At 36.4% G+C, this 15,567-nt stretch overlaps 1 protein-coding gene across 14 annotated transcripts in view; it reads left to right on the top strand.

Moving 5' to 3' along the window:
• The window catches only part of EVI5 (ecotropic viral integration site 5), a 75,997-nt gene extending 64,178 nt beyond the window's left edge, over window positions 1–11,819 (top strand). For 13 of the 14 annotated variants that reach the window (XM_072932501.1, XM_072932499.1, XM_032749765.3 and 10 more), the window contains one exon: window positions 10,546–11,819. In XM_072932501.1, coding sequence (XP_072788602.1) covers window positions 10,546–10,851 — 306 coding nt within the window. In that variant the 3' untranslated portion in view covers window positions 10,852–11,819. Of the gene's footprint in view, window positions 1–6,089; window positions 6,100–10,545 lie in introns of all 14 variants that reach the window. The other variant, XM_041717823.2, reaches the window with a different exon arrangement.
• Window positions 11,820–15,567: the final 3,748 nt, after the last annotated feature.

Here is a 15,567-nt window from a genome sequence, read left to right as displayed (position 1 = left end):
TAGTGGTTCTGAGCCCCAGCACAGATTGATCCAGGTTGTCCCCTGAAGAGATGAGGGAATGTTTTTACAAGCAGCTAAATTATGATTTCTGCATTGGCCATAGATGAGAACAAAATTATGATTCTGCTTGTGGCCTATTGCAGTAGCACAAGATGGGCTGGCCACTTGTAGCATATTTCCTAGCTCCTATCTCTCATAATAATTGCATCTGGGCTTGATGATAGAATACCAGTGGGAAGCAATATTCCTTTCATCTGTTAGCTTTATTATTAGGCTTCCATTGAGTCAAATTCAATGTTTACCAAATCACGTTTTCTTATCTGATGCACCACTAGACTACAATCAGAAGCAGAGCAAATAAATTGGAGTAACATAGCTTTGCATAATGGAGATGAGGAGTAACTGGGGAAAGTGAATTCTAGTTAAAGTTCAACCTACCAGAAATTTTTTCAAGTTCTCTGAGGACAGACTTAGACAGCGTTTGGTAGCAGTGGATCAGATCATATGCACAAATGAGCATGAGAGATCCGATTTATCACTATTTAAGTACCTGAGGAACAGAAATAAGTAGCATTTCTTTTATCAGAACTAAAGCAAAACCAGTAAGGCCCAAAAGGTCTCACCCTCTTTCTGTAATATTTGCAATTAGATGTAATGTTCTTTTACACAGTCTCTTGCCAAGTTATTTCCCTTCCCCTCCCCGCTCCCCGTTTCCCCCCCAACCCCAACTTCTTCAGGAAAAAGTGTACTATTCCTTTTTCATGTAGTACAAGCACAACTACATTTGTCTTTTGGAAACTGTTGTTTTACTTGCTCACTTTGATAAAACCAGCTAGATTTGTGGGATTAATTCCAGTAAATTTTTACTTTAGTCAATTGTTTTCCCTTCATAGTTCTCAGTAATGTTGGTTGAAAGTCCTGTATTAACTCTTGTAAAGCACTTGTTTCTCAATACAGACTAGAGTCACATTAACATTTTCTAATAGTTTTTTTTACTAGACAAATGCTTTCAAAATATGTGACTCTTTATAAATGTTTTCTTACTTGATAAGAAATGTTGTCCCTGAAAGGAAATATGTTAGCCCTCAGATTTACAAAGTAAGCATTTCAGCTTGTGGTGGAAGTTTATAGCACAATAAATCATGTGCTTTTCTTTTACCCTATCTTGCAAGAACAGTTGGACAAGAGATGATCAGATTTTTCCCTCCCCACAAATAAAGCTCTTGCAAGGACAGCTACAAAATGTAGTTGCTTTACTAGTATGTGTCAAAGTTACAGAACCTCTGTGCTGGCAGAGTCTGATTTAAGTGGTTGTGGTCAGTCTGAGGAACCTGTGATGTGATAAGATAGCGTTTGTGAGGTCATGTGGTTTGCAAACACCCAATCTAATGTAGCAGCTTTGTCTACACAGGATAGTTAAATATATACTCTATACTTTAGAAAAGTGAATTGCTTTATTTCTTTAACTCAGCTTGTCCTTAAAAAAGTTTGAAATGTTATACTGGCTTGATAATACCCAGATTATTACTGAAAGACTGAATTGATTGGGAGATTTAACTATCCAGTAGCTTTCTCCAATTTAATTGCCCTTAATAAAGCAACTAGCTTTAGAAACTATCTCACTAAATAAGCAATTGACAGGCAGATGGAATATACAATGGAAACCCTGTATATTTTGTGACCATCATTTTTTAAATTCAATTAACTTTGTGTGGTCACAGTGTAATTAACACAGACATATTATACTTGCCCTAAATGACAGTATTGATTCCATAATGATGGTACTTCATTCCATGAATTGTCATCTTTGTGTCAGATAAAGCTGATTCCTCTCCCTTCCCCCCAGTAACACAGTCAACAAAATATTTTCCATCCCTCGTGAGGGTGAAGAAAACCTCTAAATGTGATCAATATAACCAGGATAGTGGTGTAGTCTGTCCTTAAATGGAACAGGTATGACTTTGTTTACTTGGATGAGGGGAATGGTTTTTGGTATGAATCTTAACTGTTTCAGTGCCACTAGTGACAGACTGAATTCAGTGCCAAAATAAATGAAGATTGGTGATTGCTGATTTTATCAACATTTTCCTGACTGTATCCTACACATCACAGCTCCAGATCTGTCTTGCTGAGCAATGGACTAGTTCTTGATTGCAGTGTTAGAGATAAATATAGCTAGCTGTAATTAATTATACTGTGTCCTTTAAATTTTGTATGGATTGCCAAAGCAAGTAAACTGATGAGAGATAAAGTTATTGCTTTATAATGGCATTATAATTGTTGAAGCTGTGTGACCTGTCTGCTTTACTGACTAGAACTGTGTTAGGGTCTGTCATATTTTTCTGCCTATAAATTAAATTTTGGGGGATTGACAAATGGAGGAATTGAGGTTCTACTGGTTTATCTGAGTGGTGGTTCCTTGCAAAAATTGTGTATTAGCACCCATAATACCCATGTATTAGGTGCCAGCTATGGGAGAAAACAAGCTCAGGAGAAGATTGCTATATGTTAGTTTGTTATAGGTCTCTGTAAGCTTATCTGAATATAAGCGGGGCAAACAGTGGAAATGTGTGTGGAAACACCTCCTAAAACTCTTTTATCAATTTGAGTGGCAGCCAGGACAGAGGAAAGTAGTTTCTGCAATCAGGAGCAGGAATGTTACTTAGTCCACTTAAAAATGCTGAGTTTAAGTCCTGCTTTTAAATGACAGAGTAAAAGTGTGAAATTCTTATTTCCTGTAACTGTTGCCTGTAATGGGTGCATTTTCAGTCTCTATCAGCCAGTACATTCTAGTTAATACTTGAGGTTTCAGTGACATTTGTATTTATAGATGCATACGGTAGGGAGAAGGAGTATTGAGATTTAGGTGTTTTCTTGACTGTAATAATTGCAGTACATTAAATGTGATTGTACTGCTATTTTAAAATATTTTTGTTGCTGTGTCCTCACTCCAAACAAACACTTCCATTACAGCTTCTCGTAGAAAGAGTTTCTGGGAACTTTCTATAAATAACTAGCTAGTAGGTAGAAGGAAAATTCCTAGGCCTGTCATCCTGGAACTCCCTTTGGAATTACACACAGTCTCACTACAACAAACCTGTCAGCTTTTATAAAAATTCCCTCAAAAATAAAACCTGACACAGTTACTAAATACTGACTTCTTTTCAAAATAGCATTTAAGTTGGGTATTCCTCGGCGCTATTCCAATTTCAATTGTATGTTGATACCTAACTTCAAAGTTAAACTTGCTTAGACTGCACTAGATCAAAACCAGATACTTAACCATATAGTGCAGTGATCAAAAAGTCATGACCTCCCATTGATCGCTTTATTGGTTTCCTGTTCTGATTCACTGGAAACCTTCTGGTCTGAACACTTGTTGCTGGTTTTAATCTTTGTCACGTTTACAATGCAGCAGACTTGTCTATGGTAAAACTGATATACAACATACATTTAATTTAACATCATATTTAATTTTAGCTCGAGTACTCTCAAAATGATAATGTTGAAAAAGCACACTTTTAATAAAAATTTGAGTCAAGAAATGTAAGAGTACATTCAGAGCAGTATGAAATAGACATGTGGACAACTGGAGATGAGCTCCAGTATATTTTATTCCATAGATTCTATTTAAGCTTCCTGACAGTTATAGGGATTATGTATTACTCTTAGACTGAATATGACTTACGGAAGCTGGCAATTTAAAACAGAAGCCAAATATTTAAATGGTGTTAAAAAAAAACCCCAAAGCCTGAAATTACTCAGTCTTGGAAATTCTCTGTTGCTCTTTTGCTTTTCACTTACAATACGCTGGAGGGATTTTATCTCTTTTTAGTGGTATGGTCAGCAAAGTTCATTTGAGATAAATATTCCAGGTTGTACAGCAATATCTTGGTCATCCTTTTAAAAGTAGGAGTTTCAAAACCAAAGGTAATAGTTTCCTTAAACAGGAGACTTCAGTAATTAATCACATGCACAATCTTGGTTTCCAAGGAGCTAATGATGACTGGGGAAGATTCAATTAATGCTGTAGTACCTCATTACTGTTGCTTTTAAGCCTTCTATAGATGGAAAAAAAAAAAAGTCAGTCCAGAGACTCTGGGTTTTGTAACTTTTAAGAATAGCAGCCATACTGGCACAGCCAGAAAAAGGAGCCTAGGTCTGTTCAGGTATTTAATATTGTCATTCACCACTGTTCTGGCTTGGGCTGCAGTAGAATTATCCAGCCTGGAGTTTACTGCTTGCTCTGATTTCCGATGAGGTACTCTTGCCAGTTTCAAGGTTTTTTTGCTGCAATTCCTTGAAGAAGTGAGAAGTGGATAAATGATATTGCAGCTATATTAGATTGAATCCGTTTATAAACTCCAGAATCACAGAATTAACTAGGTTGAAAAAGACCTTTGAGATGATTGAGTCCGACCTATGACCCAACACCACCTTATCAACTAGACCATGGTAATAACTGCCGCATCCAGTCTTAAACACCTCCAGGGATAGTGACTCTACCACTTCCCTGGGCAGCCCATTCCAATGCCCATCCGCTCTTTCTGAGTGAAGAATTTTTTCCTAATGTCCAGCCTAAACTTCCCCTAGCACAGTTTAAGACTTTGTCCTCTTGTCCTGTTGTTGGTTGCCTGGGAGAAGACTCCCTATCTTGCTATAACCTCCTTTCAGGGAGTTGTAGAGAGTGATAAGGTCTCCCCTGAGCCCCCTCCTGTCCAGGCTGAACAACCCCAGTGCCCCATAGCTGCTCCCTATAGGGCTTGTGTTCTAGACCTTCCACCAGGCTTGTGGTGGAAGACCTTCTCTGGATGTGTCTGAACATCTCAACATCCCTCCTAAACTGAGGGGCCCAGGTCTGAAAAGAGCACTTGAAGTGCAGCCTAACCAGTGCTGAATACAGAGGAAGAATGGCTTCTGCATTGTAATACCCGCTGGATGTAATATTTGTCTGGACTGATATTTGTGTCTTTAATGGCAACGTATTTCCCACTACTTCATTGAAGGTGCTCCAGTTACTTGATTTGCTGTGATAAGAGTTTTTCCAGAAGAAGTTAGTGGGAGTGTTTTTAAAGAAGTGATAGTGTACTACTGTATGCTTTAAACTGGAGTCATCTTGTTACAATGTGAGAGTCATCACTAAGTAGCAGTCAGCTGTTAAGTAGGGGAAGGGATCCCATTAGATGCTGTGGACAGTCTCAGGAATTTTTAAGAATTCCAATTAGTTTGCTTTTATTCATGTTAAATGTGATTATAATTTAATAGATAAGAACTGATTTTTTTATTGGCTTGTTATTTTCTAAATCTGTTTTCATGGTGCCAAGTTGACAACGTTTTTCAGAATTATAAGGAAGGGTATTTGAAAATCCTTATGACTTGCTTCTTCAACTAAATGTGGTTAGATCATATTTTCAGCAACATTCTAGTTTTCTTTTGAATCATGTTTGGGTTTTAAGTAGGAAATCTTATAGAGTTTCAAATGTTACTAAGGTTAGAACAAATAAAGAGGGAACTCTGATTTTAGATTCTTCTTCTTATAAGTAAAAGCTCTGAGAATTCAGGATCTTATTTTTTAAATAAACATTTAAATTTACATACTGCCTTCTGCCAAAACCATTTTATTTACCCAAGGCAATGGTCATATTTCAATCTCACTTGTGTACTTCTTGGTTATTGTACTGTGACTAGATTTAATATTTATTGGCAAGCTTTGTTAAAACCTATCTTTACTACTTTGGAATTGAGTAAATTTCAAGAATTAATTACTGATTGAAGCTTTTAAAGGGAGCAGACAGTAGCATTTTAGTTTCACTTTTCACCACTGAACTCTAGCTTAAAACCTCACAGGTTGCAACATAAAAATGTCTCCCAGAGCTTAAGTTGAACTCTTTCACAAAGTGTCTCTTGAAAGTTTAACCTATGTTCCCTACTCAAAAAACCCAAAGGGACTTAGAAATATAACTTGCTTGCAACTGACTATTACCCTTCTAACCTGATTCTATGATTTAATACCGAACACCTTTTGAACTGTTTAAAACTTCTAAATGTCTCTTTACTATTTCTCCTTCATGCCTGGCTTGATGAGGCAGTCAGCATCAGGTAAGAAAGTTTATTTTAAGGTACAAGGATCTGATTGTTAGCCTTTTTTCAGCTCTTCTGTATTTGTGGAAGTACACTGTTACCTGTTAAGAGAATGTACAGTAAAATATTTTCATACGTTGACCAGTAGACATACAGTTTGTCTTTAAACTGCTGAATTCTTCAGACACAAAAAGGTATATAAATGTGCATGTTATTAAGATTTTGTTCTTGATTCAGCTGGCTTTTGAAGGGAAAATGATTATATATATTTTGTTCTTATATCTAATAATGTTATTAACCCTTTGAAATGTCCTAAAGACCATGTGAATGTGTTGTATGTAGTGAAAACTGGTTTGAAGCTGCAGTCATCTAGACAATATGACTTGGATTTGAGAATTAAAAGCAATGGGGTTTACCAGACCTGTTTTATTGGTTGGCTTTGTTTGGTTTGTTGGGGGTTTTTTTTGTTTTGTTTTGGTTTTTTTTGTTGTTTTGTTTTTTTTTTTTCCTTAGGGAGATCAGATTTGAATTCTTGCAAACTGAAGCAGTAAAAACAGGTTCCTTTAAATGTTACTTGTTGGAGTGACAGAGATCTAGTTCCCTTCACAAGAAAGAAGGACAGACCCAAAACTGAAAGCCTTTAACCAATATCGACTGTATAAAAGAGAAGAGAAACTAAGAGACGCTGGGGTTCAAGTCCACAGTTTGCTGAACATGGCTGTAGTTCTTTCAGGGATAAGTATAGCGTAGAGCTAGGGTATGGGGGGAGTGTTTGGGTTGGGTCCACACATCCTTCATTCCAAACCCTTTGTTGGGTTTGCCATTGTCTCAATATGCTTGGCTAGATGAATGGCAAGATCTTGGCCTAATGCTTTAGTTCCTACCTTAAGCTCTTTTCCCATGTTCAAATAGAACACTGACAAGAATCTCAAGTCTGTCTTAAAAAGCTGACAGATTAGTTTCACTGTGAATAAGGTGGTTGTTCATCTATTGTAAAATCTAAGCCATACCTACATAACAGCAAACATAGAATTGGTAGTTAGGAATCAGAAAAGATGTTTTCAGTTGGTACTGAGTCCTCTGACACTGGCTTAGCATGCAGCACCAGCCAAATCAGACAAGGCAACATTGGGCATTAATAGGAAGTGTATTAAAGACCAAATAAAGGGAGTTGTATTGCCACTTGGTATCTAGATGGATGTACAAAAGTTTAAAGAAGGTCTGTAGGAAAGTTAAAGGGAACTGAGTGGTGGTTGTCTTGATTAACACCTGTTTATGAGAGGCTAAAATGGATTGGAAGTCATCTGCTCTAGACAGAAAACTGAAGAAGGTAGTATGATGTAAGTTTCAGAATAGTGACCACAGAACTGCTTTTCACCACTTGATCCTGTATTAGAATCCAGGGGCAGTTACTAAAACAAATAGATTCGTTTAAAACAAATAAAGGAATTTCTGGGATTTACTGCCACAGGAAGATGTGGAAGTAGACAGCAAATGATATGATGGACAGCTGATCTATAAATGTATGCCGAAGCAGCTAGAGAAAGATTTCACTCATATTTGCTACAACAGCTTCTGGCCTGTGAAGAGAATGGAGGCTTGATAATATGAACATCCTGTTGTCACTGTTGGAGACATCATATTAGGCTGATAGACCGCTGCCCTGAGCCAATAAGACTACAGTAATGTTTCTCCCTTGAAAAAAGACACTGTTTTTTCTTTTAGAAGTGTAGAGTCTCACTGCTAGACTGTATATGACAGTGCAAAACTTAATTTTAGGAAACCTCAATTTTAGAGCTTTACGCTGGCATTAGCCACTGGTATTTAATTGCATTGGAGTGCAGGCTGTCTGCAAGCTGTTATAAATACTTTGAGAAGCCATACAAAGCTTTCTTTTTGCAATAAAAATTCCAAATAATCAAGCTCCTTCAGAAGTGCTTCTGAACAAATATTAGGTTGAAGGGCCACTGAACAGTCTTCAACTATGAAAGTACACTTGCCCTTGTCAGTGCAGTCTAGTATGGTGTTAGTCTTCCACACTGCCCAGGGACGGTGTGGATTCGAGTTAGCATCCCTTTCTCAGGGCCCCATTGTCCTCTTCAGCAGTGCTGCTCTCCAGCCCGTTGATTCTCATAATACAAATAAGGTCTATGCCACAGTGTTCTGGCTGAGGTGGCCATTTCTGAAGCAGACAAATTCTGGAGCTCTATGACCACTGATAGACATGTAGTGTGTATTCTCTGCAGTATGTTGTGTTTCTTCACAGCAGTCTGTTTCCCCTTGCATGTGAGGAGTGCTTAGAAAAAAAAGGCAGGCAAGTGTAAAGCTGCAGATCAAAAGTGTTTCTGGAAAGTCAGAGATTTGTTATTCTAACGAAAGGATGCACAAAGATAATACGGTGTTTTCTGAGACTCCCTTTAGGAATTGGCAAAGGCTGTGTCTATTCATGATTATCTTCACCAACAGCATTTTCCACAGACTCCCATTTGGAACACCTGTTGCCTAAAACTGAAACCATGATTTTGTCATGTTACCTAAATAACTTCATCTAAAGGTATCATGTTTAATTCTTCAGGAAAACAGTTGAAGTCATTGGCTTGGCTTTCTGAGTGTTCAAAACAACTAACATTGAGTATCAGCTTTATAATTTCAGGTGAACCAATGGCTTAACTGTACAGACCTAAAAGCATATAATTTCTTACTCTAATATGAAGTTTGTAGTCACTCATACAGCAGTTCTTTTTTTTCCTGTGGTAAGGGTGGAGAGAAATTGTTGGGTTTCTGTGTTTTATTTTCTTAGTGACTAAAATTGATAGCTGTTTTGGAAAATTCATGTGGAAGCTAATCTGATCATATTGCAGGATATTTTCAGGAATAATATTTCTAAATAACACAAGAATGTCTGTACCAGTCCTTCTGCATGTAGGTATATAAGCTAGTAAAATTTATCTATTCCAGATATATTTATATTTGATATAAGCCAGTTTTGCTTGCATCATGAGTTATGCTGTACAAGTGTGGAGTTCTGTTTTTCTTGTCTTTGTATAAAGTCCTCATGAAACAACAGCAGCCTATGTGTATGTGAAAAAAATGCCCAAAACTAATGTTAGTATGCATAATAACCACAAAGGTTTAGCTCTACATCATGTACCCATATTCCTAACAGGGATTTTTTGCTATAACATTAAAAGTTGGAGTTTTTACGTGCTAACATGCAATTTAATGGCTTCTAGCATGATTATGACTCTTGTGATCTTTTTTCAACTCCTTTATTTTCATCTTCTGCACAAGCTCATGGTAAGTACAGAGATGCCTTCTTCCCCAAATGGACAGGTAAAAATCTCCTATTGGTGTCAATACCGAGGACATACAAGCACTTCTTATTTATCAAAATGAATATTGCTTCCGATTTCTGAAACATCAAACAGATTTTGGTAAAGAAAGTCCTTCCGCATTTTATTCCTTCTATTCTCCAGGCCTCTTACTGTAAAAAGCTGCTTCCAAATTAGCACTAGGTACATCTTGTAAGCTTTTAGAGTGACATTAGGAAGGTTCCATAATCCATTTTTAATGTTTATCTGCATCCTTGGGATTTTTTATCTTAATACTCATAGACTGTCAAACTGACCCTGAGGTATTTTTTACTAAAAGCTAATTAAATTCTAGCTCAAACAAACCACACCACCACAAAAACAACCAGCCTCCAGAATGTCTTCCATGAGTTGCAGTTATTTTTTATTAAATTAATAGGGGACTTGCCAAACTTTAGTGCTTTGGGTCTTAGTTTTGAGTAGTTTGAATTCATGGTTAAAATTGTGTATCGCTCTGCAGCACTCTGAATTAAAATGTTATCTGTGCATGGTCACACAGTAATTTTCTCTTGTTTGATATTCTCTTAAAATAGCAACTACAATCTCTTTATGCTGTACAGAGATGTTTCTCTCATACTACTTGATCTGAAATCTCACTGGATCTGAATTAGATAATTAAGACAATGTTACAATGTAGACTGAACTAAACATACTTTTGGGTATTTTTTTCTGTGATTGGCAATATTTACATGGGACCCTGCTCATTGAAGGGGGGGCTTTCTCAAGTAAGAAATCAGGCAATGAGAAAGAATGGAGCTGTGAAAGTAAAATGTTAAGGCCAAAAGTGCTGTCAAAACAAATAGGCTACTCTAGAAGATAGAAACTATCCTTGTGGGGATATTAAAGATGCAGTAAAAGCACAATCTCCCATTACTGATTCTAGGTACCTTGATTATTAAGCCTTAAAACTTTAATACTCGAAGTGATCATCAAATGTGCTACTTTCAGATCTTTCCTTTTACCCAGTAAGAGTTCAATGAGGCATTTCTTGAAAATGCACTTGGTTTTTTTTGTTTGGTTTTTGTTGTTTGGGTTTTTTTATTGCTGGACTCTTGAGCTGTGATTAACTGTCAACTTCCACTTTTTCTAACAGATCAAATGTCTAAAAGGCCAGAGAAACTTCTCAGACCAACCCACTTTTGATGGGATTCACATTGTCAACCATTTCACAGGAGATGATGAATCATTTCATTCTTCTGATGAAGATTTTATAACTAACTCCATACAGGAGAGTGGGGTGAACTTTCATCTTCCCAGGAGGACTGGTCAGATGTCTTTGGATCACACACTTGTAGACAGCAGTGACAGTGATACTGAGGAAAGTGCCCTTCAGACTGGGAATTCTGACAAGATGGTTTCTAAGCAGAGAAGAATGGAATCTTACTCTACTACTGTGTGATTATCACTGTGACTAGCACTGAAGACTTCCATATTTCTTTAAGGCTGAAATTTTGAGGGAACTGAAACCATCCAGCAGTTGGTTTAGGTAACTATTGGATTTGGTCTGGCCTGTGATAAATATATACATGTACTGTCTATCTGCCTTCTCTCTTTGCCAAATCTTGCTAATGACACACCATTGCCATAAAACAGGCCGGGAAGAAGTTGATGGATGACAGTTTTGACAGTATTACTGAATGTTCTTTGGTTTAGAAACTGCAAATATATTATTTCTTTAATGTGTAAGAAGCAGTTTTGCTGTTCAAAAACACAGGAATTATTTTCCTCAAAAGAAATTGCTTTTGTGCAATATTTTATGCTCTGAACAAATGTGTATGTTTTACATTGTTATCCTTTTGTGATCAAGATGGACCCTAGTAAACCATCTGATCATGACACATATATATATATAATTATCTTATGCTTCTCAATTAGTTTTGTTTTTTTACTGAAGTTATTGGATGCCCACAGAAGGCTTGAAAGGCAAGCCTTTATCTGTACTACTTCATATAAGCAAATAATGGTCACTAATGTCATAAAGGTGTTTTTCACTATTTTCACTTAAATATATGTGCATCTGCTTTTGATGTTGCTAAATAATAAATGGTCTGAATATGTTAATTACAATAATGTTTATTTGTACATATTTATGTATCTACACCAAGCTGAAACTGTACATTACTCCATTTTATATGAGGAATGTAAATGTTGCGATATTACTGTCTCTGGTATTCTAACGGGAAAATGAATTCTGTATATACACTAAAAGTGAATTACTAAATAAAGGCAAAACACTAACTTTGCATTAAGTTTCAGCCTAGCTACACTAACAGGCTCATGTCCGAAATGCTTGTTCAAAACACTATTGACTGAAATCTTTTACCTTCATGAATATGTAATGAAAATAAATTTTTCATGATTTAACAAGGTTGCAGCATTTACTGTTTAGTCCCTTCCAAGCTATAGTCCTTGGTTACCACATAGTTACTTGTGGGCTCTAGCTAGGTTCAAATAAGGTGAAAAATTACTCATGTCAGAGTTTTAATAAAGACACGGTCATTGCAGTGGAAATACGTACATTCAGTCCTCTTACACTTTATATTACAGAGCTATCTAAGAAATAAGCTATTGCTGCCATCACCAAATAGCTGCAATTGAGCAAAGCAGTGAGAGCTGAGCAATCTGCTTCCAGTCTCCTGAAAACTGAGATCCAGTCAAACAGCCTTAGCTTCTTGAACAGAACAAGATCTTCTGCTGTTGTCATGTGAACATTTACATGCACTTGCAGACACATTCAAGAGTCAAGAATATTCTGTTATTGCCATCTTATGTAATTAGGCAATCCTTACGACTTCCTTTTAGCAATGTTTGCAACTGTTCTATTAAATGAAAAGTAGTGCTGCAGAAGTTTGGTACTGATGGGCAGTGTGTATGTTAACTGGCTTGCTACCCACAAGAAGCAGTGTAGTTGTTTAAAATTGCAAAAAGTGTGGAAGCATTCTGCTGAATGCATCTGCTAGTCCCATAAGGCATTTCCTTTCCCTTTATTTCAAATGTGTTTTCAGAAAGAAACAGCATGACTAGAAGATAACAAACATTCAAAGAATGATAGAGAAGACTGTATGGAATAGTCTTCTCTACACATTATGGGCATCTCAACAATATTATCTGCCCAGGTGCAATATAATTTAAATCTTCAAGCATGTAGGTGACAAATTCCAAATTACTGATTTCTGCAGCTCCTAATTTGTTTCAGTCTTTCTGCCAAATTTCCCCACATCTGACCAGTGAATATGTAGCTCCAAGTACAGCCTGTGGAAATTGCCACTTCTGGCTTGGATTAGCTGAGTGATTCTTATTCCTGTTGAAAATGTCACATATGCAAAACCAAATCAGGAGCACTTTCGTTCACAAATGAGTAACAGTTGTCTTCTTTCCTTCCAATGAGCATCTGCTAACTTATGTTTGCACCTGGATCATTGTTGCCCAAGAGGATAGGTGACAAATGTCTTGTTGCCTGTCATCAATACCAGCTGCAGGCCTCTCTTAAAGGTAATGTTCTTTAATAAGTGGCAGGCGTAAAATTCAGTTGGAGGGCCATAAAAACGGTGTCTGTTTGAATAGTGAAATGTTATGATTTTGCAATAACTGCCTTATGGTTCAAGTGATAGCAAATGAGATTAGATGGCAAGGGTTATTTCCTGAACTTTTGTGGTTTTAAAGTATACAAATAGAATAAATACTAAATAACAGCATAAATAAAAATATGCATTAGTCCTTAACCAACTGACTACATCTCTTTTAGTGATAAAAGTGAATCACTGAAACTGCAGTTTCAGACTTGGTTATACACTGACTATCCTAGAAAGACGCTCAGGATAGATTCTTCAGAATCATTCTGCTTTTTTTCCAAGCCTTCTGGCAAATAAATGACACTAATCTCTTTGCCTATGTATATTATAATTTGAATATACATCAGAATAATGACAAATCATTAACGTAATAGACAATATATAAAATAATGTCAATAAATAAAACATGTTAATTATGCTACACATCATGACCTTTCTTTAATGACCTTTAACAAACAGTGCTATTTGCTTAGATTTGCTCTTGCATGTAGGCTGGAAAAGCTCAACATGAATACTAAACACATAAGGTAAAAAAACATGGAAATATGAAAATTCAGATTCCTGAATATGCAAGTTCTGCAGCTGAGAAGACAAGTGGAACAGGAAAGGGGAATGCCCTGCTAAATGTGGAGTTTTTGTGAAAATTACATTTTATGTTTGGTAGTGAAAATGGTTCGGATTTCCCCAGTCTGATAATCAAGTGTCTTTACTAATCAGTGAATCCTCAACATTTTCTTATTTCTCCGTGCTAGAGGAGTGAATATTTTAGGTACTAATAGCATTTATTGTAATACCTCTTATAAATCATTTCACTTCATGTGTTAGAAGTTTGTAACATATATGAAAAATTTGTAATGTGACTAGCTGGGAGAAAGTACATCTGTGGAGTACATCTGTTAAGAAATGTGTATTGCATTCAGAGCTCAACAACTATTTGTTCACTTTGGTCAGGTTTTTATGTTGTTTCTCAACAAAAAGCAGGCATCATCTATATACACATCCACAAAGTACTATTTTCCATTAAATTCCATTTTCAACTGTATGTACAATTTCTATATTAACTAAAATACATTGCTACAAAAAGGATTAAAAGAAGCATTCACATTGGAGTTTGCATAAATTTATTAAAACTGCTTTGTACATACTGCTATTGAACTTGATCAGTACTGAACCCTTTTGTGGAACTGCAACACAGAAGGAACTGCATGTTTTTCTGTGGTATTAATGTGATCACTGATATCAGAGACAGTGCTAGTGACTTAGTGAAACCTGATGCTTAAACACTTAAGCTAGAATGACTTAAAGATATGTCAGCATAAAAATATCCACATTTTATACATGATATGCTGCTAATTCCCCAACCTGTAGAGGCTCCAAATAACAATACACTTGGAGGAAAGATACAGATTCCCTAGGAAAGCCATTGTTGTAGTCCTGGAGACTAAAATTTTAAAAATCAACCTAAAAGATAGAAGTTAGTGCAATCCATATGGAAACTACAGTGCATGTTCAATCATGCACAGCAGCTACTAACTCTGTGTATTAGGAGGGAAGATGAAAGCTATGAATAACTATTAGATTTCTAGATTCAGTTAAGTACATTTTTGTTCTCTGTAATACTCTTATCAGTATATATTCTGTAATTCTCTGAGAATTTTACCTGCTGATGGAGTTTCTTGATGTGTTTTTTTTTTTTTTGGGGGGGGGTGGGTGAATTGGTTGGTGGTATTGGTTTGGGGGTCTTTTTGTTTACAAACTAGTCCAAGACATAAGAAAAATAAGCAAAATGCATTTACACAGTAGGCAACAGAACCAGAAATTTTGAATGATGGAAAGTACACAATAAATTGACTTTCAATATAACCTCTATATAGCATGACATTTCAGCTTCAGAGTAAACATGCCAATATATGCATACCTACTCATGCCTGGACACTAAGACACATCTGCTAGATCCAGGATACAACAGCTTAATGCTCTCCTTTTCCAGGAACTAATGTTTACCTTATTTCACAATTATGAAAAACAAAAGCAATGTGGCATACTCTCTGAATTGCATAGTACTGCACAAGTGACTGAAATTTCTGGTGCCCCACTATGAAAACTAGATTTCTTATGAGAACATTTTGCATAGTCTGTGTTCTGTAACTACTGATTCATCTGTTTTCTGTTCATAATGGAGGTACATTCTGGGTCCATTCCTTCCCAGACCTAAAATCCCTCTTTTCATCCCAGCCTTCAACACCATAGTCTACCATCACTTTCTCTCTCCAGTTTGTGCTTACAGTATTAATTTTCTAATCTGCTCTGGGAGCAGCAGAAATTTCTTTGTTTTCCCCAGCAATCAAAAAAATTGCAATCAAAATCACTGATTTATTTCTGACATTTTTACAGCATGGGTTTATGCCACAAGGAGGACCACAGATAAGGCAGTGACAAGATGCTGGGGGGAAAAAAATAAACAATAAGCAACATGTTAAAAGTATCTTTTTAAAAGTTTTACAAAGGTAAAGACACACTTCCCAACAGAATGCACAGTGCTA

Source organism: Taeniopygia guttata, chromosome 8 (genome assembly GCF_048771995.1).
Source record: "Taeniopygia guttata chromosome 8, bTaeGut7.mat, whole genome shotgun sequence".
NCBI classification, from domain to species: Eukaryota; Metazoa; Chordata; class Aves; order Passeriformes; family Estrildidae; genus Taeniopygia; species Taeniopygia guttata.
Note: the sequence above shows the minus strand (reverse complement) of the source record. Positions and strands in the feature narration are given on the sequence as shown.